This window comes from Toxoplasma gondii, chromosome XII (genome assembly GCF_000006565.2).
Source record: "Toxoplasma gondii ME49 chromosome XII, whole genome shotgun sequence".
NCBI classification, from domain to species: Eukaryota; Apicomplexa; class Conoidasida; order Eucoccidiorida; family Sarcocystidae; genus Toxoplasma; species Toxoplasma gondii.
The window spans coordinates 105,470-129,717 of NC_031480.1; the positions used below are offsets into that span (position 1 = coordinate 105,470).

The window sequence follows — 24,248 nt, forward strand, 5'->3', positions numbered from 1 at the left end:
AAAAAACACAGTGTGAACTTCCGACGCGAAAAACGATAAAACGAAACACAAGCAAGTCCAAAAGCCAAGTCGCCGGTCCCGCGGTAGTTGTTTTACTTCAACCTGAAGCGCCGCCGCGGTCTCGACTTCTTGCCCTACCACCGCCGTTCGCCGGGGGGAAAAGGGGAGGGCGGTGACTTTGTCTTGTTGCGCTTTCTCCGCTGGAAACTCGGAGGGGAAGACCTACCTTGTCTTTCTGCGTTTCACTTCAAGTTCGGAGGCTTGTCGCTCGGCTCCGCGACTCCTCGCGCTCCTTTCTGCGTCCTGCTTCTTCTCGGTTTTCGTCCTCTTCTTTCCTTACCGGAAAACATCGTTTCGTAGCGCATTCTGTGTTTCGATCTTCACTCCGTTTTCTCCGTCCGCTCACCTGCACAACCGTTTCCGTTCTTCTTCTCCAATTCTTTTCTCCGCGTCCTCCCCTGCCTTCCGTTTCCAACCTTTACGCATCTCTCTCCCCTCTCCCTGTCTTCTCATCTGTTCGTCTTCCTCGCTTCTGTCTCTTCTCTGCTTTGCCTTTGACTGCCGATTTGCGTCTTCCTCCTCGACTCTCATTTTCTTCTCTTTCTCTTCGCCTTTTCGCCTCCTCCTTCTCCTCTCTTTCTCTTCTCTTCTTCTCTGCCTCTTCCAGGCTGTTTCTTTCCGTCCTGCGTCTTTCTCTTTTTCTTTTTTTGTGGCTTTCTTCTCCTTAAGATGGACTTGTGGGGAAGAGACATCAGCAGAGTGGAGGCTTTGAAAGACGAGATTTTCAGTCTCCTTCAGCAGCGAGAGAAACAGAGAGGTCCCGGAGGAAGCGCCAGCAGCTCCGGCCGCTCCTCTGCCTTGCTCAGAGGCAAATTTTATCAATTCTGTCAGGTAAACAATCCGACTTATTGTCTTTTCTTGCTTTCTTTTCTCTTTTCTCTTCTTCCTCCTATCGCCTTGTCTTCCCCTACCTTTTTTCTCTTATCTCACTTCTCGTATCTTCTCTTCATTTTTGATCGTCTCTGCTTCTCCTGCTGGCTTGTCTTCTTTTGCCTCCTTTTTCTCGCAATGTGTCTGCGTCTCTCCACTCTCTGGCGTCTCTGTGTTTTTTGTTCTGTCTCTTCTCGCGTTGGGTCTCTTCCCCCTAGTTTTTCCTCGTCTGTTTACATTGTTTTTCCTCCGCGCTTCTTCCTCTGTTGTCTGCGTTTTTCTTCGCTTCCTGGTCTTTCCTCTTCGCACCGAGAGAGCCGAGACTGGGAGAGAATGTATCGTTGCTGCGACTTCTCTCTCTTCTTTGTGAACGGCTTTCCTTTTTCCTTGTTTCTCTCTTGCTCTGCAGGATGTGGAGCACCTGGAGAGAGTTATGAAGGCTTCCGAAGCCGAGCGGTCGAGCGATATGTCTTCTGCAGACTGGCGTCGCAGGCGCGAACAAATGTCTCGCCTCCTCGCCGAAAAATCTGAGCTTCAACTCTCCTTTTCTCGCGCGTTCTCTTCGACCGAAGACGACCTCTGCGGCTTGCCGGTGAGGCGTTAGAAAAATCGAAAAAAGGAGTAAAAACTATGGGCAAAACTTGACTTCACACGTTGGTAAGACCGCGTTTCAAAATGCGCCAAAACTGGCAAAAATCCGCAAAAAGTGAGTACAAGCGACCGCGCCTCTCCTTCCCTCTCCCGGCCCTGCAGCCTCAGCATATCAAGGCTACGTTGAAGACAAGACCAGAGGCATCTCTCCTCCTTTTTGAGCGCATCCAAGTAGAGGGGAGAAAAAGCAAGACAGAGGGTCGTAGTTGTTCTCAAAGTTCTTGAAACTTTTGCAGAAGAACAGACGCCCAGCAAAAGGAAGCCACAAGACCTTTTTCGGTGAAGTCCCCGCATCGAGGGAACCGCGAACCGAATCGAAGCTGCGTCTTCATTTAGCTGCATGCACGCCTCCACCTGGGTACCTCCACAGACGGACTTGTAGAAGGATGCGCGATTCAAACGGGCATGCACTCCCAGGCAGAGACTGTCTCCTCCGCAGAAGGGCAGAGACCGCTCGCGCAAGAGAGCAGACTGCTTTTCAGAGACTCCCGCAGAGGCCTGCTCCGCACTGGTGGACCTGGTGGCGGCTGCAGGGCGTAGAACTGTTTGCCTGTTGCTGCATGCGACTTTTCAGGAGTCCGGCGCGGTTTGGGTGGACGTTTCGGGAGGCGCTCGCGCACTGAAAACGCGCGAGGAAAACATTATCGCGGAGCAGGACGAACAACTCTGTTTCCTCGCTGGGACCGTGAGCAATCTGAAGAGCATTGGACATGCAGTCGGCGACGAAGTGGATGTACACCGGAAGCTGTTGGACGATTTGGACGTGGACGTCGTCCGAGCGCAGACGCGTCTCGAGAAGAACAAAGAACTGCTCAAGAAAATCGTCGACAGACAGTCCACTGCATGCCTCCTCTTCACTGCGCTCGCGCTTCTGGTCGTCCTCATCTTCCTCGTCGTGGCGACCGCGTAAAGGCGGACGAACGCGGCGAGAGACAGGGGAACCGAGGGCGAGGAAAGCGGCGTTCTCTTCTGTGCATTCTGGAAGACTGTCGGCAATGCAGTGAAAGCCTCCGCACTCGTCCGGTGCCTGCAAACGGACAGGAGAAACCTCAGCCGACGGCAAAGAAAGACGAAGGAGAACGAGAAGAGCAAACAAACGTAGAGAGAGGACGAAAGGACGAAGAGACGCGGTATCAACGCTCGAGCTTTGTCTTTTTCGTTCGTTCTTCCCTCGCCGTCTCTTTGTCTCCTCCAAGAACGGCTCTGTCTGTTGTAAAGAAATCTTTCGTCTCCGAATTCTGGCGTCTCTCCTCTCTCGCGGGTGTGTGCAGGTCCCTCTCTGTGTCCTTGGTGCATGTCGAGTCTGAAAAGCGTGTGACGTACTCTTTCACAGCCGTCTGTTCCAATTTTTCAGGTTTTTTCACTTTTTAATGAAAGATTCCGCGTCTCAGGACCTCGCTGCGAAGAAACACTGTCTCCCATCCCGTCACTCGCCCTTCGAGTCTTCTTCCCCGAAACGGCCATGGCAAAAAAAACGTCTCTCACTCAAAAACATTTTCAGATTTCCTCGTCTTCAAGGCCATCTTCTCTCTCTGTGAAGCCACACAAGTCCCGCTCTCTTGAGTCATACATACATATATATACATATATATATATACAAATATATACATATATATACATATATATATATACAAATATATATATATATATATATATATGTACATGTAGATATATGTATATCTGTATCTTTCCTTTTGACTCTGGACACGGATGCATGCATATAACGTATATATTTGTGTGCAGAGTTCTATCTATGGGGATGGATCGACCGTGGTCTATTGCGAGCGGTAGAGCAACCAACTGAGATTCGCAAGAAACTCTGGTTTGTTTGAAGGCGAGTGCAGTTTCTGAGGCCGAGCGGCGAAACATGACTTTGAGAATCGAGGAAAAACATCCCCAACCAAACTGCACCTGATCCTCATAAATCATAAAGACAGCACCGCATGCATCGCCGCCCAGTACTCGACACTACTTTGAGGTATACGCAGACGCAGGTGTACCTATGCCAGTCTATATACCTGTAATTGACTTCTTTCTATATGAACATCCATATTTATATCCATATATATATGTATATGTGTATCCATATATATATATATATATATATATATATATATCCATATATATATGTATATGTGTATCCACATATATATATATGTATATATATATATATGTATATATATATATGTATATATATGTATATATATATATATCTGTAAGTATATGTCTTTGTGTGTGAGTGTCGAATGTGCGCTGCTGTGCCTGTTCTCCTGGAGAGCTCCGAGAGGACGTGGAGAGAACAGGAAAGAATCTCGTCGTATTCGAGTCTCCATTCGCCTTCTGCGAAGGGATTTGCATGCGCTCGCGCGCTCTGGACGCCTCTCGAGGCGGAGAGCCTGCAGCGCCAGGAGTTCCTTTCCAAAGAAGTCTCGACAAGCCCAGAGAGCTCGGGGAAAACGAGGACGCAGCGCAGTCGCGAACGACAGACGAGGCCTCGCATATACAGGTCGTTAGCAGCCTTGAGAGGACAGGAAGGTCATACCTCCGCTACGCACAGAGTAGACCTGAAGAGGGGGAAAGAGAGACAGAGAGAGACAAATGCATGGATCCCAGAGAGTCCCTGTCGAGAGGCATAACCGACGCCCCCAGGAAAAGCCACCCTCTCTTTTCTCCTACACACAGAGTCGCCTCCTTCTCCTCTTGTCTTGTCCTCCTTCTCCTCTTGTCTTGTCCTCCTTCTCCTCTTGTCTTGTCCTCCTTCTCCTCTTCTGCACCTTCTTTCCGCCTTCTTCTCGCCTGTTTTTACTCCGTCTCTGTTCTCTGGTTGAGAGAGCGACTCCATCTTCCTCTCTGCCTCTCTGCCTCCGCTCGTTTTCGCCTTCACGTTCACTGCGGAGGCATCAGCGGCGGACGCGCCAGGGACATGCCAGGCAGAACGCCGCGACCGAGAGGCGCGGCGACGAGCTGCGGCGCCGGTCCGCCGACGCCGCGGACAGGTCCGGCGAGGCCGACGGGTGCGACCGGCGCGACCGGCGCGAGAGCCGCGCCACGGCCCGCAGGAACTCCGCGGCCGGGGATTGCGTTGGGCGCGACCGGTCCGGAGACAGTCTTCGGCTTCGCGGGGGGCGGCGCCTCAGCAGTGAGAGTGAGGATGTTCTCGCCTGAGCGGTGCAGAGAGAGAGAGAGAGAGTCTCAAATTCAACGCGGATGCAAGTGGAAAGAAGAGAGCCAGGCAAACGCCACGAGCAGCAGAGTCGGGAACGAGTACTGTTCAGGGGAAAAGCTTTTTGGAGACAATGCGTTCCAGTTTTACGACGCCGTTGGTGCATGACATGTTCTGGAACTTCAAACTCTCTTTTTGGAAAGAACTTCACAGAGTAAAAAGCTGTTCACATGAAAGTAGCCGTCTGCTGCAAATCCGCGCTCCTCGGCTCCCTGCGCGACAGGCCGCGGATCGCACTCACAGAACCTTCTCCTGCTGTTAGGCTGAAGGCTCTCGAGCTCGGTTCACTCCCCCCGCCTGAGGACCAGCGAAGGGGGAAGAACGCGCGCCCAGCCTCGCCAGGGAAGCATACAGTCGAGCACAGGTCGACGAGGAGAAAGAGACAGCCAGGTGGAGAGAGGGACAGCCAGGTGGAGAGAGCGACAGCCAGGTGGAGAGAGCGACGACGGCAGGAGAGGACCGGAAACGCATGGAGGCAGAGAGGAAGCGCCGGAGCTCCAAAGACAGAGAGAGAAACAGGTGGAGACTGGCAGAAAAGCCACAGTGACAGAGTGACAGAGTGACAGAGAGAGCAGGAGAGAGAGGGAGAGAGGGAGAGAGAGAAGAGGAATGGAGAAAGAGAGCCATGAGCGAGCTGTGCATTTTCAGAGAAGCCTGTGGCGAACCGTGTGTTTTACGTTTCTTGGCGAGAACGCTCACCTCGAATCATCATGAGGCCGACAGATCGCTTCACTTCCTTCTCCTCCGTCTGATGCTTCCCGTCCGCGAGTTTGTGGCGAATCTTCAACTTGCGAAACTCCTCCGCATCTGCGAGGACGATGTTCATGTGACGGTCGAAGGCCAAGAGGCTCCCCACCAGCATGCGCGAATCCTGCGACCGAAGAGAAGAGCCCACACAGAGACAGCGCCAAGAATACAACAAACCAGAGATTTAAATAAGGCCATGGAAGTTCCAGAAAGAAAGAAGAACGGCGTCACCGATACGCAACTTCTGCGCTCCAGAGCAGCGTCGGGCAGGCGGAGATGCAAAAGCCTTTGGTGAAGCCGAAAATCCGAGAGAAGAGAGAAAAACGCAGACGCAGCGAGACGACGCTGCAGAGTGCAGCAGACGCAGAGCGAAGGAGAAACGGAGGCAGGAAACGGGAGAAAGGGAAGAGAAAGCGAGTGCCAAGGAGAGGGGAGACAAAGAAGAGAGCAAAGTAGTGGAGAAAGACTGAAGAAGCAGCGAAGCAACTTCCAAGGGCACCACAAAGGGCGCAGAAAAATCAATGACTACGACGAAGGCCTTTTGCGGTGCATGCAACGGCGGCTTAACTGCCCCAAGAGAACGTTTGAGTCGAGGAAGGCGAGTCTGTTTCGAGTTGGTTTTTTCGCACGACCCTCGACATGACGCTTTCGAGCAGATTAGAAAACCTTGTCACTTAAAAAAGGCAGGACTCCTGGAGAGCGTCTTCTATGCATGTTAGAGAGGGGGAGAAATCGCTGGGTGCGACTTTGAGGTTTCCGTGAAGCTCGTAAACCTCGCAGTGCGCCCAAGGTGACTCGAACGGCCCTCCAGACCTCACCCCTGCCTTGCTTTTTCGAGCATTTCGAGACGGCACAGAGACGAAGAGAATACTCATCGTCCGACGCAGCTGGCTAACATAGATACAAGCAGTTCGCTGTTTGCTTTTTGATGCACCAACTGAAGAACCAAGAAATGCAAATCCACGAACGCGGGTGCTTAGGCAGAAAAATACACATTTCTGCGCGAATATGTGCGAACAGATGCAAGGACGCCTATGCGCTATTGGTTCCGAGCAAAGAAACAGATGCATGCATGCATAGATACGCAAATGCGCGAACGCTGACGCGTAGAGACTTCTGTGGTTTCAAAACACACACATGCAGATATGCACACAAATCCCAGACACATGCGTATGTGTAAGTATATTTGTATATACATACACATATATGCATATTTATATGACATACATATATATATATATATATATATATTTCTGTATACGACATGTATATGTATATATATATATATATGGAGAGGAAGAAGCGCAAGATGGGAAGGAGAGAAGACTGCGAGGGAAGAAGGCCCACCTGCAGACAAACGCGGATCCGGTAGTTGATCCACTGTTGAAGGCGAGCGTTTTTCGACGGCATTTTGGAGAACTTGTTTCTGAGGAGACGAAGAAGCCGATCCGGCGCAGAGAGAGAGAGAGTCCACGCAGTCGCAAGTGGAGGCGGAACGAGTTCCCGAGACAGAGGAAACGAAAGAGAGTCGTGGTTCGACGCAGACTGAGAGAAGAAGGACGGAGAACGCACAAGGAAACTGCCGAGTGGACTGCAGCTCGAGGAGAACGGAGGGAGAAAGGAGCGACGAGGAAAGGAGACAGACAAGACTCGAGCCGCGAAGCGAGAGGGGAAGAAGAGAACCGAGGCGTGACGGCGAGAAACACCCGAGAACGTTGCTGGACGCGAGAGGGTCAGGAGAAAATGGAGAAATTGGAGAGGACCGAGTTGACAGAGGCGGCGACGAGCAGGGATAACAAGATGCGGTGCGGTCACAAACGAACGGAAAGGACTTCGCGCTTGGAGCAGTGAATGTGCAGACTCTTCGGGAAGATGCAGAGGCAGGAACCGAGAAGCAACCGCTTGGTGCTTTTCTCTCTCTCAAGCCGAAAAAGCAGAAAAAACGGCGACAGTCAACGCCTGCTTCTCCCGTCTGGAGATCCACTACTGCGATGCGGTGGAGTTTGCGAGGAAAGAGAACGTGGAGAAGAGGGCGGGCAGGCAATCGGAGACGGGTGCATGCCTTCCATCAGAAGAGCGACGAAAAGAAAAGCGCAGCGCCTTCTGCGAAAGTTGAACGTCGCGGAAAACAGAAACCGCGCAGAGCCGCCGTCACCCGAGTGTCTGTACACCCCACTAGAAACGCTTCTTTGCGTCACGCTCTTTTCTCCCAGCTGCATGCGCGCAGAGAGGCTGGCGGCCGCGCCGTTCGCTCGCGAGAGGACCGAGGAAGAAAGAAAACCAGGTGGCTCTCTCGAGTTGCCGAGCGTTTTCGGAGCTAAATGATCGAAAGAAGATGACGCACTCTCCCCTTTTGTTCGTCTACACACAGCCTAGTCGCGACAGCTCCACGAGATAGGGGGAAGACTGAAGCAGTGCCTTTCTTACACAGGGACCTGCGGGAGGCGAGAGGAAAGGACAAACAGTAACTCAGATCACGGAGCCACGGTTTTCTGTGCTCTTCTCAATGGAGTTTAGAGCTAACACGACAGAGTCACGGGTTACTCTCTCTAGAAAGCGGTGGTTGTTCTGTCCTACAGTGGCCGGAAGGAGAGTGCCTCGGCTTATATTCGGAGAACACCGCAGTAGTGCACCGAAAGGGTGAAGACGCGCGACCAGACGTCGCAGCTCTGCCCTTTTTACGCTGTGAGGCTCCAAATCTGCTCAGGAGATGAACTCTGTTTTTGTCGACTGTTGCGCACTGGCGGTCGGCTCTCGCTTGTGCGACTCTGAGTTCCCCAGGAAGTCTACGCGGCAGAAGAGACTTGGCAGCGTTACTGGAGGCAACTGACACACACAGTCCACGCAGGAGCAATCGACGACACAGCAGTCGGACTTTCTGAGATGAGGCAGAGTCTCCTTGCGTCTGCGTCGCAGAACTCAGGAAGGGTGTGGACAGTCTTAAGCGACAGAGGCGCGAGCGTGAGAAGCGCAGTCAGTTCTTCGGTGTTACTTAGAGCTGCGGGGATTTTACAAGCACCACGGTTTTAGGAAGGAAACTCGTAGCGCGGCAAGACTGGTGTACAGGCAGCTGCTCAGCGTCCGTCGCTCGAGGAGCCTCAGGGACAGCAGCTTCGAGCTGCGTTCGCTGCTGTTCAGACCCTGCAGAACGGCGACCTGCGGACGGAGAATTCTTCGCAGAACGGACAAGCAGCTCAAGCGCTCGGAGTGCAGATGCCTGCGCGACGAGACGGATGGACAGAGAGGCGACGCGGGAGAGAGTGAGAGGAGAGCAGGAGGAAGACCGAGAGAGACGGAATACGCAGAGGGAAGGATGGAAGCGACGATCTATGGGAGCGCCGGAGGCAGACAGACGAGATACGGCAGCAAGTACAAGGGAGAGAGTGGAACGGAGAACAAGAGTGGAAGCAACGGAGATGAGTTGAGAGAGACTATGAAAGCGGTTTTAGGTTTTCTTTCTGTGTTCTCTGCATCAGCGGTGCGGCAGAGACGAGCACGCAGCTCGAGTCGACTTCGTTTTCTTCTCTGGTGTCGGTCGATTTAAGGCGACCTCCGTTCGGCGTAGGGAGTTGAAAACTGAGAGAAGCAAGGAGACTGCAGCTGTTGCTGTGGAGCGGAACCGGAGAACGGCGTTCACTTTATCGTTGTTCTCCCGCCACTGACCTCTCTTCTGTCCCCACTGAAAAGAACTGGTCCTGGCCTCGCAGCCGGGCGAGAGCGTCGTTGCGTTCCGTCCTGTTTCTTTTCGTAACGACGCGAGTGTGTGTCATCTCTCCGGCAGCACCCTCGACGAAAAGGTCGAATGGCGCTCAGAAGATTCTCCCTCTCCCGTCCTCCCCATCCCCCGCGTTGCGTTTTTCCGCGCCGTCCACCCTCTCCCCTCCTCTCCGGTTCACACCCCCCGATGTCTCGGTAAAGGATGACCACCCAACAGTCGAGAGAGCGACACAGCGGCTCAAGCGCGATTTTCTCGCGGGTGCGGATCGCGCGGGGAGTCTGTTTTCAACGAGTGCAGAGCCGCGTTTCTCTTCGCGTGATGACAGGGTCGACAGAAAAGTCGGAAAACGCGACAGCTGGATGCGCGTCTCCGCACAGCTCCTGCACGGGAGGGTGGGAGCCGAAGAACGGTCGCCAGTGTTCCCGCTGTGCCGGGGTGTCTGTAGACTGGAAAAGGCGTTTTCTCGATTTTTTATTCGCAGAAAGTCTGCGTTCGCACACCACACACACTCTGCGTCGCGTTCGCAACGCTCGGCTGAGCCTGGAGCGGAGACTTCCTCATGTTTCTCCACTCCGCGGGGGGTCGGCTGTTTTCGCAGCACACCTCTTCGGAGCCCAGCCGGGTGGGCGAGTGAAACCAAGTCCAAGGCGAGACTTCGCGCATTTCCTTCTGAACTCTTCGGTGCCTTTTCTCCGCGGAAATTGCCCCGCAAAAAAAACGATTGGCGGACTCGCGCTCCCCGCGGAGAGTCGTCTCCCTCTCACGTCGCCATTCTCCGCATCTCGAGAGAGAAACTTCGGTGTGTGTTACCGGTGTGACGCCTCTGGGGAACCGGCTGGTGCTTGTCTTCATCTCGACTTGTGTCTCCCGTCCTTTCTCTCTGCACTTTTCCGTCCTTTCTCTCTGCACTTTTCTCCTGCTGTCTCGTTCTCCGTTTCTTGCCCTTTCTTCGTCGAAGAAACGAGACACCCGACGGCCACTGTGCGTCGCGCCTCGCGTCCATTCTCTCGTTTTCACCGGCTAGAACGACCGCGACTCCGTTGTCTTTCTGCGGGGGGGACCGTGTCTTCTTCGTGGTTGGAAGATGCCTTCTCGGCTGGCGCCGTGAGGAAGCGGATTCCACTCAGGAGGCAGAGCGACAAACCAGAAGAAACGCCGCGTTGCTTCTCCGTCAGTAGTCTCAGCAGAGGCAGGACGCAGTTCCTCTCGCTGTCGGCGACATAGTTCCAGCCGAAAACGCCAGCAAGGAGAGGAACCATGTCGGTGAAAGAAGAGAAGAAGGGAGGACCGAGTGAGGAGGAGGTCCTCAAGGAGGAGGAGGAGGACCAAGAGGAAATCGACAGACAACGAAATCTCCAAGTTACCGCCGACTACACTCTCATTTCCAGAGGATGTAGGTCTCCTGCGCCCGTCCGTCTCTCGGTCTACACTGCACATAGAGCTCCAGAAAAATAGCGTTATCGACTCTGATGCGGCCGGTGCCCATGCGCAGGCCTACAGTCGGGGGGCAGGCAGCTGGCAAAAGGAATTTATACGTACGCAAAGACATACATACATACATTTGCATGTACTTTTGTATCCTCGGCAGCGCAGTTCCAGACCGGTAACGAAATCCCAGGTTGGAGTTCATCTCCCGACCAGTTGGGGATGTATCTGGATGCTTTCCAGCGCAACGTCGTTTCTCTGTGGTCTGTGATTCAGACGTCCATTTGTGTAGCTTTCTTTCTCTGTGGTCTGTAATTCAGACGTCCATTTGTGTAGCTTTCTTTTCCTTCAAAATACTCCGATTTGCAGTCGTCTGAGAAAGAAGCTTGTCAATTCACTGTCCTAGCATTTGCCCTGGACTTGTGGGTTAGGATCTATCGAGGAAGTCTCTCAACGGGCGTTTCTCCTTGTCGACACCGAGCCTGCGAAGAGTTGTGTCTCCAGAGCGATGAAGTGATGCATGCATGCGTCTTGCGGCCTGGGAGGCAGACGAGTGAGTTCCAAACTTTTTCTGATTTTTCTCTTTTTCTCCCGCCCTTTGAAAATCTTCTTCAGTGGTGAACATGAACCATGTCGAGCTGGAGGCCTCGCGCGCCCCAGAGGAACTCCCTGCTCCTGCAGTCGGCGACTGGGTGGAGTCCAAAGCTGCTCACCAAGACGCACAAATTTTCAGGTGAGCGTCAAAGAGACAGAAGCCGGAAGGAACGAGGGGGAGGGGGGAAGGCGGAAAGGACAGAGGACGTGTAAGAGAACAAGGGAGAAGAAAAACGAGAACAGGAAATGTCCAGGAAAATCGTTCTTTTCTTTTCTGCAGAGCGAAGGTGGTGGAGAGAAGACGGTGCCCGGAGAACATCTGGGTGTTTCGTCTCCGGTCCCCCGACATGGCCTCGACATACATCGAACCGTTGAAGGTGAGAGAGCTGCCATCCCAGCGACTTTCTTCGTGGAAGTCTAAAGTTCAAAGGTTTCAAGAAAGCAAACACAAATATGAAGTAAATTTACGCGACAAGCCGACAAAAAAACTGTCTATGCTCGTCTCGCTAGGTGTCTTCACAGCCGCCTCGGGACCTTTGGAATCATCCTTATTTGTGTAGAACAACTCCTGGCATGTCTGCAAAGGCATCTGCATATGGAAGATGTATAATCTATATAATTTGTCATATATACATATATATATATATATATTTGTGCGTTTCGCTGGATCTTTCCTGTGGATAAATGCATATGTGCATATGCGAGAGAACGGGCGTTTGAAAAAGAAATGTTTTAGACGCTGTGTCATTTCAGACACTGAACTCGCTGGTTTGATCGTCTTCGCTGCATGCGTTTCGGTTTCCAGTGTTCATTCGATTCTGTGTTTGGTTTTCTTTCTTCACATTTATCTCTCTTTGTTCACCTCCCGCATCTCTCTGCTCGGTTGTGTCTTTTATCTTTTTTCGGAGCTGCTTCGCTCGAGTTTTGTATCATCTCTCTGAAGAACGGGATGGAGATCGACGGCTCTGCATGCATCGGTTGCTTTCGTTTTCCTGTGTCTGTTGCCTGGCGCGACTCGGAGAGGATGCAGCACACATTCGATTGGTGTTCCTGGTGGAACTTTGTCTTTTTTTCGCGGATTTCCCTGCCTCTGCAGCATGTCCGGAAGGACAGCGTCTGGTCGCTCGCGAGAGAGATGGACCTTGCCGGAGGAGTAAGGAAATGAGAGCTATTTGTGCAGAAAAAAGGAATTACTTCTGTGTTTTCTGGCGAGAAAGAAACGCTCAGACGCGCTGTCTTGCAACCGCGAACGAGCTTCCAGGAGTGCCCTGACTCACACAGTGCTCTCGTTTTTGCAAAGCAGCATCTGCAAGCTGATGCACCAGTCCACAGATACATGTGGACTCAATAGGAATCGAAAAATGATCTGTCGAGAGCCATAGACATTTGCAAATGTGCATGAATGCATGCATGCAAAGGGTGTGTGTAAACTGAGATGCGCGTGCAGAGAAACAGCTGCTGTCCACATGGCTGTTCACCTCCATTTCTTTTTATTTTTTAGTTTTTCGCGGCAACATGCAAGGAGAAGCAGAGAAGTCCCCAGGGGTTCCTTGAATAGAGATTACCGCAAGAGAAAACTTTTTGCCTTGAGAGATTTCCCGGTGCACTGGCTGGCGGTGGCCTCTCGATGAATGTGTAGTCGACCTGAATTTTTGAGAATTTTTTGGGAATTTTTTGGGAATTTTGAGGGGAGAAAGAACGCGTCACTTTGTTTTTTGTGCCTCTGTCAAAGCGACGGCTTCGGCGCGCGAGAGCTCGGTGCTCCTGTGTTTGTCTACAATTCTCCTTCCGGGTGCCCTGAAGGTCCTCGAGTGTTCGGTCTCATGTTGATGTCGCAGTCTGTCCTGAGTCGAGCTTTTTTGGAATTTCTCTCGCGACATGCGTGGAGTCTCAGAAGAGGTACGCTTCGCCGACGCGCCTGCCGCAAGACAAGGTTCGCTCTCTTTCCTGCTTCCGCGCTTGTTGTGTTTCAGCGCAAGACAAGACGCTTCTCTCAACAGCCGCGACGGCCGAAGTCGACGCCTTCGGGGAACAGTCGAAGCCAAGTGACAGGTTCTGCTTCTCCACGATCTTCGTCTGAGGTTTCAAATCGACAGCGCTCTGAGCAGTCTTCTCTCCCGGCAGAAGAGTCTCCTTCTGACCCCCCCGCCTGTCCTGCCTTCGTCTCTTCTCCTCTTCCGTCTCTTCCTTCTCCTCTTCCGTCTCTTCCTTCTCCTTCCTCTCTTCCTTCCTGTACTTCCGCTGTCTCCCCAGCTCCGTCCTTCGAGACTTCTTCGGAGTCTGGAGCACTCGAGGGCCAGCGGAGGAGAAAGACGACGGGGGACGAAGGCGAGGCGAGGGCGCGTGAGTCTCCAGGCGGCGGCCTGTTCGTTCTGCCTGGGAAGCAGGCTGGATGCGCGCATCTCGGCGTTTCTCCTTCGCGCGCGTCCTTTCCTCGCAGGTCACTGCCTGCGTACCACTACCTCGAAAAGATGTTGAAGCGCACAAAACTCGCGTTGCCGACTCGGCCTTCGGCTGCTCAGTTCTCTCCTCTCTCGGCCTCCCCGGCGGCCGCGGTCTCCTGCTCGCGGCGGATCGGCAGCGACTCGGATCGTTCGCGGCGTCCGTCCTTCGGCGAGAACGTCGACATCAGCAACGCGCAGAACGCAGAACGAGGAGGAAACGCAGCCTTCCTCTCGGAGGCCTCGACGCAAGGCGTCTGCTGGGCTCCCGCCCAGAAGAAAGTTCGTCTCTCTGCCGACGGTCAACCGCAGAGAGCAAATGCGCAGCTGCTTGCGGATCTCCTGTCGAGGTCGACCCAGCAGAGAGAAGGGCAGACGCTTTGCGACAGCCAAATACCTGTGTCGCCGGAGAAGGAGACTTTGAAACGCATCCCGGAAGCAGCGAGAGAAATCGAGCGTCCGGCTCCAGGCAAAGAGGAGAACGAGAGGGAGACGCTGGCCAAGCAGGTCGCTGGCGAAGTCGAAGTGAAGACGCGCAAAGAGGTGAAGAACGCAGGACAGAAATCTTCTCTCTCTCCAGTCTCCTCGCCCATCACACGAGGCAGAGCGACTCTGCCTGTCAGCACACTGGTCGGAGTCGGGGGGACAGAGGAGTAGAGCAATCCTTGGACAGGAGAGACGGGGAAGCTGGAAGAGAGCAAAACAAAGAAGAGACGAGTGCGAGCGAGGTTCCAGAGACAGACAGAGAAAAGGAAAAGTTCGAAAAGAGAGAGGGCAAGTCGAGGAAGAAATGGTCTGGCTCTGAACATCGCAGAGGAAAAGTGAAGACGGTAGCGAGGCTGTGAGGCTCGCTGTGCGTCGATGTTGTTTGAAGACAAGGAAGCTTTCGTTTTCGACTTCTGGAAGTGGAAAGGCAAGTCGTTTGTTTCCCCTTTCGCGCGTCCTTGACGTTGTCACTCTTTCGCGACACAGACTCTTGAAAGCCGCGCGCGGCTGTGGCGCGCGTCTCGTCATGAGGAAACGGCGTTGTCGCAGAGACACCGCATGCATGCACAGATCTGTAAAGACACAGCATATACCTGGTCCGCGCAGAAGCGCGCGTCTTCGTCCATCGGCCTCCACTGTGAAGCCGAAGGAGCTTTGTCTCGCCTTCGCACTTGGAGAGGCAGCATCTGCTCGCGAAAAGTCCTCAAATCGATTCGCCTGCGTCGGCGCGAAGCCAGGTCACATCCGAGACCTCTGAGGTTCTCGAGTCTCCGAATTTGACTGAGCGGCTTTCTCTCAGAAGCCATTCTGTTTCAGCAGCAAAAAGTAGCACTACGAAATAGGCTTGAAACTCGCTTCTAGTTCACAGGCGTATCCTCCTCTCACAGTCAGACTCGCATGCAGAGAAGGCGATCGGTTTACTGCTCACCTGTCTCGCCGGCAGCACACGGCAGTCCATTCATCTAGCTTTACGCAAGGGTGAAGTACGTATTTTGTTTCGTTGTCGTGACTCCGTTCGGATCTTACCTCTGCAGATTCCCCTGATGTTCTGTGCTCGATCCATGTAAGGTGTGAGACGAGGAGGAGAGATGGCGAGACAAAAGTGACAGCGCGCGCTTTTCGCGGTTTCTGTGAAATCGGCTGCCTCCTCATCTATCAGGCTGTCTCAGCGGAGGCAATTTTCCGCCTAGAGAAAACTGTGAAAGGGTGGGCGACGAGAGGGAAGAGAGAAGACGCAGGTGGAGTCTGGAGAAGAGTGATCGCGTCTGTGTGTACGCGAGACAGAAGATACGCAGAACGTTACTGGTTGGCTCCCCATCCTCAACACTGGAAACGCGCGTTTTTGTCTCTGAAAAATCATTGGAAAAAAGGCGTGACGGGCGCGCACGAGGAGTCGTTTCCTTCATTTGAAAACGCAGCCGTTCGAGAACAGTCTACTGAAGACACTCCTCTCTCTTCTGGCTGTAGAACTACAGCGACCAACAAGGAAATCTAATCCTTTTCGAGTCGATCTGCACATACGCTGCTTTCCCCCATCTTGTACATGGAGGACTACCGGAGATGCCCACAGAAAAAGAGGTATCTTTTCTGCGTTTGACTGTGTAGAGGCCTCTGAAGAGTTCCGATCTGCAGGATGTATACAAAAGGGTGAATATGCCCCCGTTTTGGGAAAGACCTGCCTCGACGGACATGTTTACTCAAGGCGTCATCTGTCTACAGTTTGCTCTGCCGTCTCCCCGCTCTCTCGCGACGGCGGGAGTCACCCCAGGTGAAACTGGATTTCTTCTTGCCATCGCGTGCATCCTGTTTCTCTCCCGAGTGGAAAAGAACGAGAGATGGATCTACTAGGCGTTCGACTAAAAATGGGCGCTAAGACCGTGAATTACCTTTCTCGAGTCGAAGCTCTGTCGCGCCTTCTCTCCCTCACATCGCATGGAGTGGCTCCGGCTGTTGTTTTCTGACGCGACTTCTCATCGGTAATTCTCTCCTCTCTCCTGCTCACTTTTCTCATCGGGAATTCTCTCCTCCCTCCTGTTCACTGTCTTCCCTGTCTCTGACGGGGTGTGCGTCTTGTTCGATCTAGGAGACACCCGTTCTTCTCGACAACTGCAGTCTGTTCTCTGCGAAACTCTCGTCTCCAGTGTTTTTCCGAGTCACTGCTTCAGGCAGGACAAGAAGAGAGACTCGCTTCACACATACCCCACCTCCAAGCGGAGAAAAAAAGGCTCCTGTGTCGTCTCTGCTCTCCGGCCGGTGTTAGCTGGCCTGTGGAGGAGGAGACACGAGACTGTTCTTTTTTTTTCGCCGAGCGTATCGTATCCGGCGTCTCGGTCGCCGGGAGAGAGGAGGGCCTTGGGAGAGCCGCGCGAGACTTCTCCCGCCGTCATGTCTCTCTCTTTCTCCTCTTCTGCGCGTTGCTTGGTTGGGCGCGGTGTCTCCGCGTATCTTTTTCCTGCGCCTCCATCGTTTTTCTCGTCTTCTGCTCCTCGATTCGGCCACCGTCGGCCTCGCTCTTTGTTTTTTCGGTGTGAAAAAAGGGGAGACGCGAACCTCTCTCCGTGTGTGGTTCTCGCTCAAGTTCAAGACCCAGCAGGGTCCAGTCCGCGAGTAGTGGGAGAGAGAGAGAGCGGTCGCGGGCAGCTCCTGGACGGAGGGGGGTAGTAGAGACGTCTTGTACGTCTCTCTTTTTCTGCGCTTTGCATGTGTCGTCTGCTCGCGGAGTCGTCGCGGCCAGGGAAACGAGAAAAATCGCGTTTCCTCCCGGAGAAAAATTCTAAAAACGCGTCGGTGTCTCGGAGTGTCTGTCCGCCTTTCCTCACCACACCCGCTGTTTCGCGGCGCCTTCGCTTCCGCGGCCAGACGATCGTCGAGGCCTTCAATGAGTTTTTCCCTGCTCGTTTCGTGTCTTCGATCGCCGCCATTCCGACCTCGCTTTCTGTGGGGTTCTCCTCGCGCCTGTCGCCGCGTTCCAGAGGCTCGCTCGCCTTCGCGTCTTCTTTTTTCTGCCCAGCGTCGTCTCCCCTTCTCGCCGCGCGGTCCCCGTTTCTCCACCATGGCGTCTGGACGTCGCGCTGAGAAAGGTACGGTGGCGGCTCTCGCCACGGAGGAGAAGATTGGAGACCCGCATTTCCAGGTTTCGGAAAACTCCCCGTTTCTCCAGAAGCGTCTCCAAGTCTTCGAAGACCTCTACGAGAAACAGACTCGGCGCCTGAAAGAAAAACCGAGAAGAGAAATTTCCATCGAGCTCCCTGACGGATCCAAGAAGAGCGGCACAGCGTTCGAAACGAGTCCGTACGACGTCGCCCTGCAAATCTCCAAAGGTCTTGCCGAAGCCTCTCTCGTTGCTAAGGTAAAAGCCACCATGCACTGCAACTTGTGGAAATACACAAACGCAGTCGAACATATAAATATACATATATATATATATATAGATGATATACTGTACAGTGTTGTCTACACAAATATACACAGTTACATGCAGTTGTGCGTATGTGTAGGTATGTGCATGTACTGAGATATATGTAGAGATACATATATGTGTATATATATACGTATATATATATATATATATATGTATATATGTATATATGTGTGTTTGTATCCATGCGTGTATTCATGGATATGCAAGTCGTATATGCCGAGGTGCATGTGGATGCCCGACAGGACGTCGATCAGATATTTTCTGATTATTTTTTTTCTTTCTGTTTCTTGGAGGCGCCATTTCTGTCTCTCGACCCGCCGGTGTCTCTCTTCTTCTTTTCTTGCTTTTGCCCGGCTCTGATCGATTCGGAGAGTCGCATTTTTCCGTACCGTCTATACGCGTTGCACAAAGCCGTTTCGCTTCTTCTTTTCATGTTTCGCCAGGTTTTGTACGAACAGCCGAGCGCGGAGTCGGAGGCCATCACGGCCGCAGACGACGAAGAGGAAGAGGAGGCAGAATGTCCCTGCGGCGAGCATGCAGAGGAGTCTCCCGCAGAAAAGTGGATTCTCTACGACATGAAACGTCCCCTCGAAGGCTCCTGCAGATTGCAGCTTCTCAAGTTCGACTCCGACGAGGCGAAGCATGTCTTTTGGCACTCCAGCGCTCACATTCTCGGTGAGAAAAGCAGCAAAACGTTTCGCCGGTGCTCTCCACTGAAGAAGTCTCGCCGACGTTCTTGTGTGAATTTCACAGACACGCACATGCACCTGCGTGTGTAAGGAAATCGATCAAGATCTATAAATTGAACATACACAAAAACGTATGAAAATCTGCAATTTAAAGGTATGCGCGTGCATATAAGTGCATGTAAGTGCATATAAGTTCATATAAGTGTGGTTAAACACATACAAACTGTTGAAAACATAGAAAAATATAAATGGATGGAAAGCCATGTCACTGCACGCAAATGCTTGTGAATGTGGAGGGGCGATGCAGTTCGACCTTGCGGGTGCCCATGGCCCAATTTTTCTCTGCAGCTCTCTCTGAGTCAAGTTGGAAGCCGAGATGTCTCTCTTTCTCGTTTTTTTTTGAGTTTCTTTCAGTAGTTTATTTTTTCCATTTCACTAACTCACACGTATCTCTCCGGAGAGTGTCTTTGTGCTCAAGGACGCGTTCGCGTTTTTTTCTTCACTGAAGCGTCCAGCCACTGTGCCCGGGAGTCTCTTCGAAAGTGTATCTCTCCCCAGTGCAGTTGAGCAGGCACGCAGCTGCTTCTTCGCGCGGCGGCTGCGGCCGTCGAGCTTCCCCGCTGCTCGATCGCGGACGCGTTTTTGTCGGGGGTGTGTGGTTCCAGGGCAGGCGATCGAAGCGACGTTCGGGGCACAGCTGACGGTCGGTCCGGCGCTGACGAACGGCTTTTACTACGATGCGTACATGGGAGATGCAAAGGTCACGGAGGAGAGTTACGGACGTCTCGAAGCAGCTGCTGCGGCAGTGATCAAGGAAGACCAGGCGTTTCGTCGCCTGGTCTGTTCGAAGGCCGAGGCGTTGGAGTTGTTTGCCGACAATCCTTTCAAAGTGCAGTTGATTGCGAGCAAGATTCCGGAGCACGGCTTGACGACGGTGTACTGCTGCGGGTCGCTGGTGGATCTTTGCCGCGGCCCTCACATCCCGTCGACCGGCAAGGTGAAGGCCTTCCAGGTGATCAAACACTCTGCGTCGTACTGGCTAGGTCGCCAGCACCTGGACTCTCTCCAGCGGGTGTACGGCGTCTCGTTCCCGGACAAAAAGTTGCTGAAGGACTATCTGAAGCTGCTCGAGGAGGCGAAGAAACGCGATCACCGGGTGCTCGGGCAGAACCTGCACCTGTTCTTCTTCGACACGAACGTCTCGCCCGGCAGTTGCTTCTGGCTGCCTGACGGCGCGAAAGTCTACAACAAGTTGTGCATGTTCATGCGCGAAGAGTACCGCTTCCGCGGCTTCCAAGAAGTGATTTCGCCAAACATCTTCAGCTGCGACCTGTGGAAGGTGTCTGGTCACTACCAAAACTACAAGGAGAACATGTACTTGTTCGACGTGGAGGGCAAGGAGTGGGGACTGAAGCCGATGAACTGTCCTGGACACTGCATCATGTTCAAGCATTTGGCGCCTTCGTATCGGCAGTTGCCGCTGCGTCTCGCGGACTTTGGCGTCCTCCACCGCAACGAGCTGTCCGGGAGCTTGACGGGTCTGACGCGCGTGAGGCGGTTCCAGCAAGACGACGCTCACATCTTCTGTCGCCTGGACCAGGTCAAGGAGGAGGTCGCGGACGCGCTGAACTTCCTCTTCTTTGTCTACGACCAGTTCGGCTTCTCGTTCGAACTCTTCCTCTCGACGCGACCTAAGAAGGCGCTCGGCGAGCGCGCGGTTTGGGACTCTGCGGAGGCCGCCTTGAAGGCCGCCCTCGAGGAAACAGGCCGCCCATGGCAACTGAATCCTGGAGACGGCGCGTTCTACGGACCGAAAATCGACATTCGCCTCTGGGATGCGCTGAAGCGCCCTCACCAGTGTGGAACGATTCAACTCGACTTCCAGCTGCCGATTCGCTTCAACTTGCAGTACCGCACGCAGGACGAGGCGGTCGCGGGCGCGCGCGACAAAGCTAAGGAAGACAAGGAGACGGGGGAGAAGCGAACAGACAGCGAGCACGAGCAGAAGGAAGAAGAAGCCTTCGGAGTCGAACTGCCTCTGAGGCCTGGCATGGCTCGACCAGTCATCATCCATCGAGCCATTCTCGGATCAATCGAACGCATGTGCGCCGTCGTCATCGAACACACCGGCGGCAAATTGCCCTTCTGGCTGTCGCCCAAACAGTGCATTGTCCTCCCCATCTCAGACAAAGTCAACGACTACGCCGCGTCCGTCAGGGATGTCCTCCACAGCTGTGGTACGTTGGCGGGGGTGCGGGTGAAGCAGGCAGAGCAGAAACGGAGAAAGGGATGGAACGTGCAAGAGGAGAGAAGGGGGAGGAAAAGATGAGCTGATTGGCGGTGTCGAGGAAAAAGAAAACGATATGTGAAGAATGCTGGAGAGAGCCGGGGATGGGGTACGAGGTGACGAACGGAAGAGTGTGCCCAAGGCTTTCAAGGCAAAACGCGGCTGGATCCTTCGTTGCGTTTCCTCAGGATATGAGGTCGGCCTCGATGTCTCCAACAACACCGTCAACAAGAAAATTCGAGAAGCACAACTGCAGCAGTGGAACTACCTCCTTGTTGTCGGAGAAAAGGAACGTGCAGACAAGACAGTGACTGTGCGAGATCGGGCTGACCCCGAACATCAGAAAGTTCTCTCCATGGAGGACTTGCTGACGCTTTTCGAGAAACAAGGCATGCCCAACTCGAGAAAAACACTCACGGTACGTTCCACGCTGGCTTCACGATTCGGACCCGCAATCTCCACATATATGCATGCATATGTACACATATATATATATATATATATATGTATATATATATATGTTCCTTTATGTATGTATTTGGATATCTGGAGATATTGCGTTTTTCACGGGTCTGTGGGTGTGTCTACGTCTTTTTGAAATCGACGAACAAGCAGACGTCTGTGCGGCGAAGCATGTCGATCCGCAAACGTGTGGATGTTGATGTTTTGTGCTGTTCGCTGGGTATGCTCTGGAGGGCAGGCGCTATGTGAGTTCTTGCCGACTGTGGCTCTTGTTTATTTGCGTCTCCTCTGGTGGAACATTGTAGCGATTCGTTGTATTACACTTTTAATCTTGCCTTCTATAGGTTGTATTGTCATAGTTTTCCACATCTTCTACTTGCATTTAAAGGGTCCTAGCAACCCTGCAGGTATTGACACCGCGCTTAACGTTGCCTTTTATCCTCATACGTTAAGGACAGATGCGAAATGTCCATCACATTTAATGGGGGGGGTGTGTGTTTCTCTGCGGGTCACTGCAGCTGGACGCGTGGAAGAAGAGTCAGCAGTAAAAGATCTGTGCAAGCTCGCGGAGAGCCTGGCGTCGCGATGACCGCCGGTGCCCGAGTTCTTCCGTCGACTCGCATTTTCGAGTTCGACCGGAACGGAGACTGTCTTTGACGAGTAGAGAGCCCGGGCGCAAACTCGGGCTTGCCTCTGTGCGCTGTGAGTTTCCGGAAGAGGCGTAGCATGTATCTCGAGTTTCTTTGTACGTACAGTTACACGGTAAACATGGAAAGCATGTAAAGGAGCGTGTCTGCATGCACCGGTGTATTCTGTTGTCGGTGCCGTTAGTGCGTCGGCGTCCGGCTGTCTCCCGTGCATGTTTTTAGTGAAACCATTGTTGCAGGAGCCGGCCGCCCTCTGTCGGCAAGAACGCGAATTTCAGCGTTTCTCGGTTTTCGTCCAGAAACAAAGCTGCCGTTCCCCGTAGGAGTCTTGGAGTTGTCAAGGGGATGCTTGTAACGCAACGCCTCACATCAAACGGCTGTATTTTTCGTGTGGTGACTTTGACTCGCGCCGGCCGCTCTGCCCAACAGAACGGACGCTGTCGGAGATCCGCTGCGCTCGAGAAAGCAACGCGAATCCAGGTGGCATCCTTAAGAGACGCAACGCAAGCGAGAGGCGATTCTCCAACACAGGATTCACAGGCGTTTTAGACACGATTCACTTACGGTGACGCCTGAATAGACATCCACACGATAGAACACCTTCACGCATGTGGCGGTTGGTTTCTTGCAGACAGGCAGAAAAGGAAGCAGCAGGGAAGTCATGGGTGAGCGCTGGAGCCCTGGAAGTGGTTGACTGGAAAGCTGACTTCGTGGCCAACTTGCGAAGGTCTCGGGGTGAGAAAGTGCTGCGATGCAGCCGGGAGCATTCCTGCAAAGGCTGTGAAACAATATCACCGCGCCGAACACCGCTTCCTCTCGACCGAAAAAAAAACGAACAGAAACTCTCGTGCGCAAGAGAAAAGGCATGTCCCGTTCTTTCTGTGTCGTCATGTGGACTTTCCACGTGTTCCCTTGAGCCCCGGTGCACAGTAGGCATGCATGCCGCCGGGGATTAAAGCGACCGATTTGATGCTCCAATGTCGCCTACGAGATTTTGTGTCGAGACGGAAGTCGGGAGTTTCGTCAGATTTTCGCCTCTGCGTTAAACCTTAGATTCAATGCACGCACTCTGACACGTGAGCTCGAGTCGTCTCGACTCCCTTTTCAGCGGTGAACGCACCACATCCACGAGTTTTCTGTTCGGAATTGTTAGCTCGCATATTTGCCAAGTTCAGTGGAGGACACAAAAGCTCCAGTGGTCCTGGTTTGCTCCCCGCTAAGCAGTGGTCGCCGGCGTTACCGCCATGGAATTGCAACATGTCTCTGTGTTGTTTCTCAGAGCACGTCGCTGAAACCTGCCGGTGTGTGTGTGCGTGTATGTCCGGTCCATGAAAGCATCTTCTCAACTCAACAGAGTCGCCCTTGGCAGCAGAGTGGAAAAGGGGTCTGGTGGAGAGTCGATAACTGCTCCCGCGCTGCGGTCGGGAGAAGCACTGCGTCCCGCAGGAGAGGGTTCTTTGCTGCTCTGAGTGGAGTCATGTGTTGCAGGCAATTCGTTTTCAGGGGCACCGCGCCTCTTCACAGAGCGAACAGCCTTGGAAGAATGCGATGCCAAGCGAGTTCCGAAAACGCTTGGACGGCTACCCCCGATCCCGCCTCTCTGTGCGCTACTTGAGTCAGGGATCTTTGGAAACGAATTCAGAGGTCACTCTCTTTGCAGCAAACAGAGGACGCCAGTGAGCATGACTCGTCGCGCAGCTGGTTGCCTTTTGCTGGGCATCGCGAAAAAGGGAGTGGCTGACGAGATCTCCGGTGTTTTACGAGAAACAGGGCATCGGAGAGAGACGAAGAACTCGCAAGTTCTGGAGTTTTTTTGCGATTCCAGCGGTTTCTCGTCATCTTGGTCGCCTCCTTCTGAAAGTTGCCTGACGCCGGGTGACGGTGTGGTCCTCAAACAAGAGGGCGTGCGACTGGTCTGGAAGCGGGAGGCGAGCAAAGGGTCACGCAGAACCAACAAGGGGAAAAGAACAGGACACACAAGTACACAAATCGCAATCGAACGAATTTTCGTTCGTGTTCTTTCGCTAGGAGTGTGAATTTCTCGCGACAGCAGCACGCCTTCATCGTACATGGGGTCTCTCACCTCCTCTTACGGTCGGCGTGAAGAAGCCGCTCGACCAGGTCCAACGCTTCCTCGCTTGCAGTTAGAACAACCCGCCTCAGAGGACTTCCTGGGTTCTGGATAACCGCAAACACAGTTTGACAAAGATTGGCCGGAAAAAGTCTTCCCAACAGATAACACGTCGACACAGAAACAGGGGGTTCTAAATCGTGCCAGGTGATGCAGTGGACACGTACGCGTACTGTTTTAGGTGCATCTGAACCCTGAGGAACAGCGCCTCTAAACACCGATACAGATATATCTATATCTATATATGTATGTATATATATATATATATATGTATATATCTGTGTCTATAAATATATATTTACACGTGGCCAAGGGGCATTCAAAACGCAGAAAAATCGAGACTTGCAATATACAAAAAATCGCCGAAGCTGGGCCAGTTCCTTGTGGCGAACCGGC

General features: G+C 53.0%; 5 protein-coding genes across 5 annotated transcripts; 3 read left to right on the plus strand and 2 right to left on the minus strand.

Moving 5' to 3' along the window:
* Nucleotides 1-729: 729 nt before the first annotated feature.
* TGME49_300290 (SNARE domain-containing protein) lies at nucleotides 730-3,278 on the plus strand (the record flags this gene model as incomplete). The annotated part of the gene is made up of 3 exons (XM_002371711.2): nucleotides 730-891; nucleotides 1,340-1,522; nucleotides 2,156-3,278. 3 exons carry the CDS (start codon nucleotides 730-732, stop codon nucleotides 2,489-2,491), a joined length of 681 nt encoding a protein of 226 aa, XP_002371752.1. The 3' UTR covers nucleotides 2,492-3,278.
* Nucleotides 3,279-3,808: 530 nt separating this feature from the next.
* TGME49_300285 (hypothetical protein) lies at nucleotides 3,809-4,467 on the minus strand. The gene has a single exon (XM_018782389.1). The coding sequence runs from the start codon at nucleotides 4,421-4,423 to the stop codon at nucleotides 4,118-4,120; it is 306 nt and encodes a 101-aa protein (XP_018635191.1). The 5' UTR covers nucleotides 4,424-4,467; the 3' UTR covers nucleotides 3,809-4,117.
* TGME49_300280 (LSM domain-containing protein) lies at nucleotides 4,468-6,961 on the minus strand (the record flags this gene model as incomplete). The annotated part of the gene is made up of 3 exons (XM_018782388.1): nucleotides 4,468-4,742; nucleotides 5,504-5,675; nucleotides 6,899-6,961. 3 exons carry the CDS (start codon nucleotides 6,959-6,961, stop codon nucleotides 4,468-4,470), a joined length of 510 nt encoding a protein of 169 aa, XP_018635192.1.
* Nucleotides 6,962-8,302: 1,341 nt separating this feature from the next.
* On the plus strand, nucleotides 8,303-15,585 carry TGME49_300270 (hypothetical protein). Its single transcript, XM_002371709.2, has 5 exons — nucleotides 8,303-10,662; nucleotides 11,310-11,427; nucleotides 11,569-11,665; nucleotides 12,385-12,441; nucleotides 13,262-15,585. Exons 1-5 carry the CDS (start codon nucleotides 10,527-10,529, stop codon nucleotides 14,384-14,386), a joined length of 1,533 nt encoding a protein of 510 aa, XP_002371750.1. The 5' UTR covers nucleotides 8,303-10,526; the 3' UTR covers nucleotides 14,387-15,585.
* A 932-nt stretch (nucleotides 15,586-16,517) lies between these two features.
* On the plus strand, nucleotides 16,518-22,892 carry TGME49_300260 (threonyl-tRNA synthetase family protein). The gene is made up of 5 exons (XM_002371708.2): nucleotides 16,518-17,564; nucleotides 18,080-18,311; nucleotides 18,991-20,562; nucleotides 20,801-21,030; nucleotides 21,593-22,892. The coding sequence occupies exons 1-5, from the start codon at nucleotides 17,094-17,096 to the stop codon at nucleotides 21,620-21,622; spliced, it is 2,535 nt and encodes an 844-aa protein (XP_002371749.1). The 5' UTR covers nucleotides 16,518-17,093; the 3' UTR covers nucleotides 21,623-22,892.
* Nucleotides 22,893-24,248: the final 1,356 nt, after the last annotated feature.

Excerpts from the sequence above, each read along its gene's own strand:
- TGME49_300260 (XM_002371708.2), top strand. The coding sequence starts at position 17,094 with ATGAGTTTTTCCCTGCTCGTTTCGTGTCTTCGATCGCCGCCATTCCGA. Across the intron at positions 17,565-18,079 it reads AAGCCTCTCTCGTTGCTAAG|GTTTTGTACGAACAGCCGAG; the intron begins GTAAAAGCCACC and ends ATGTTTCGCCAG. Across the intron at positions 20,563-20,800 it reads GGATGTCCTCCACAGCTGTG|GATATGAGGTCGGCCTCGAT; the intron begins GTACGTTGGCGG and ends GCGTTTCCTCAG.
- TGME49_300285 (XM_018782389.1), bottom strand. The coding sequence starts at position 4,423 with ATGGAGTCGCTCTCTCAACCAGAGAACAGAGACGGAGTAAAAACAGGC.
- TGME49_300270 (XM_002371709.2), top strand. The coding sequence starts at position 10,527 with ATGTCGGTGAAAGAAGAGAAGAAGGGAGGACCGAGTGAGGAGGAGGTC. Across the intron at positions 11,428-11,568 it reads CAAGACGCACAAATTTTCAG|AGCGAAGGTGGTGGAGAGAA; the intron begins GTGAGCGTCAAA and ends TCTTTTCTGCAG. Across the intron at positions 11,666-12,384 it reads CATACATCGAACCGTTGAAG|CATGTCCGGAAGGACAGCGT; the intron begins GTGAGAGAGCTG and ends CTGCCTCTGCAG.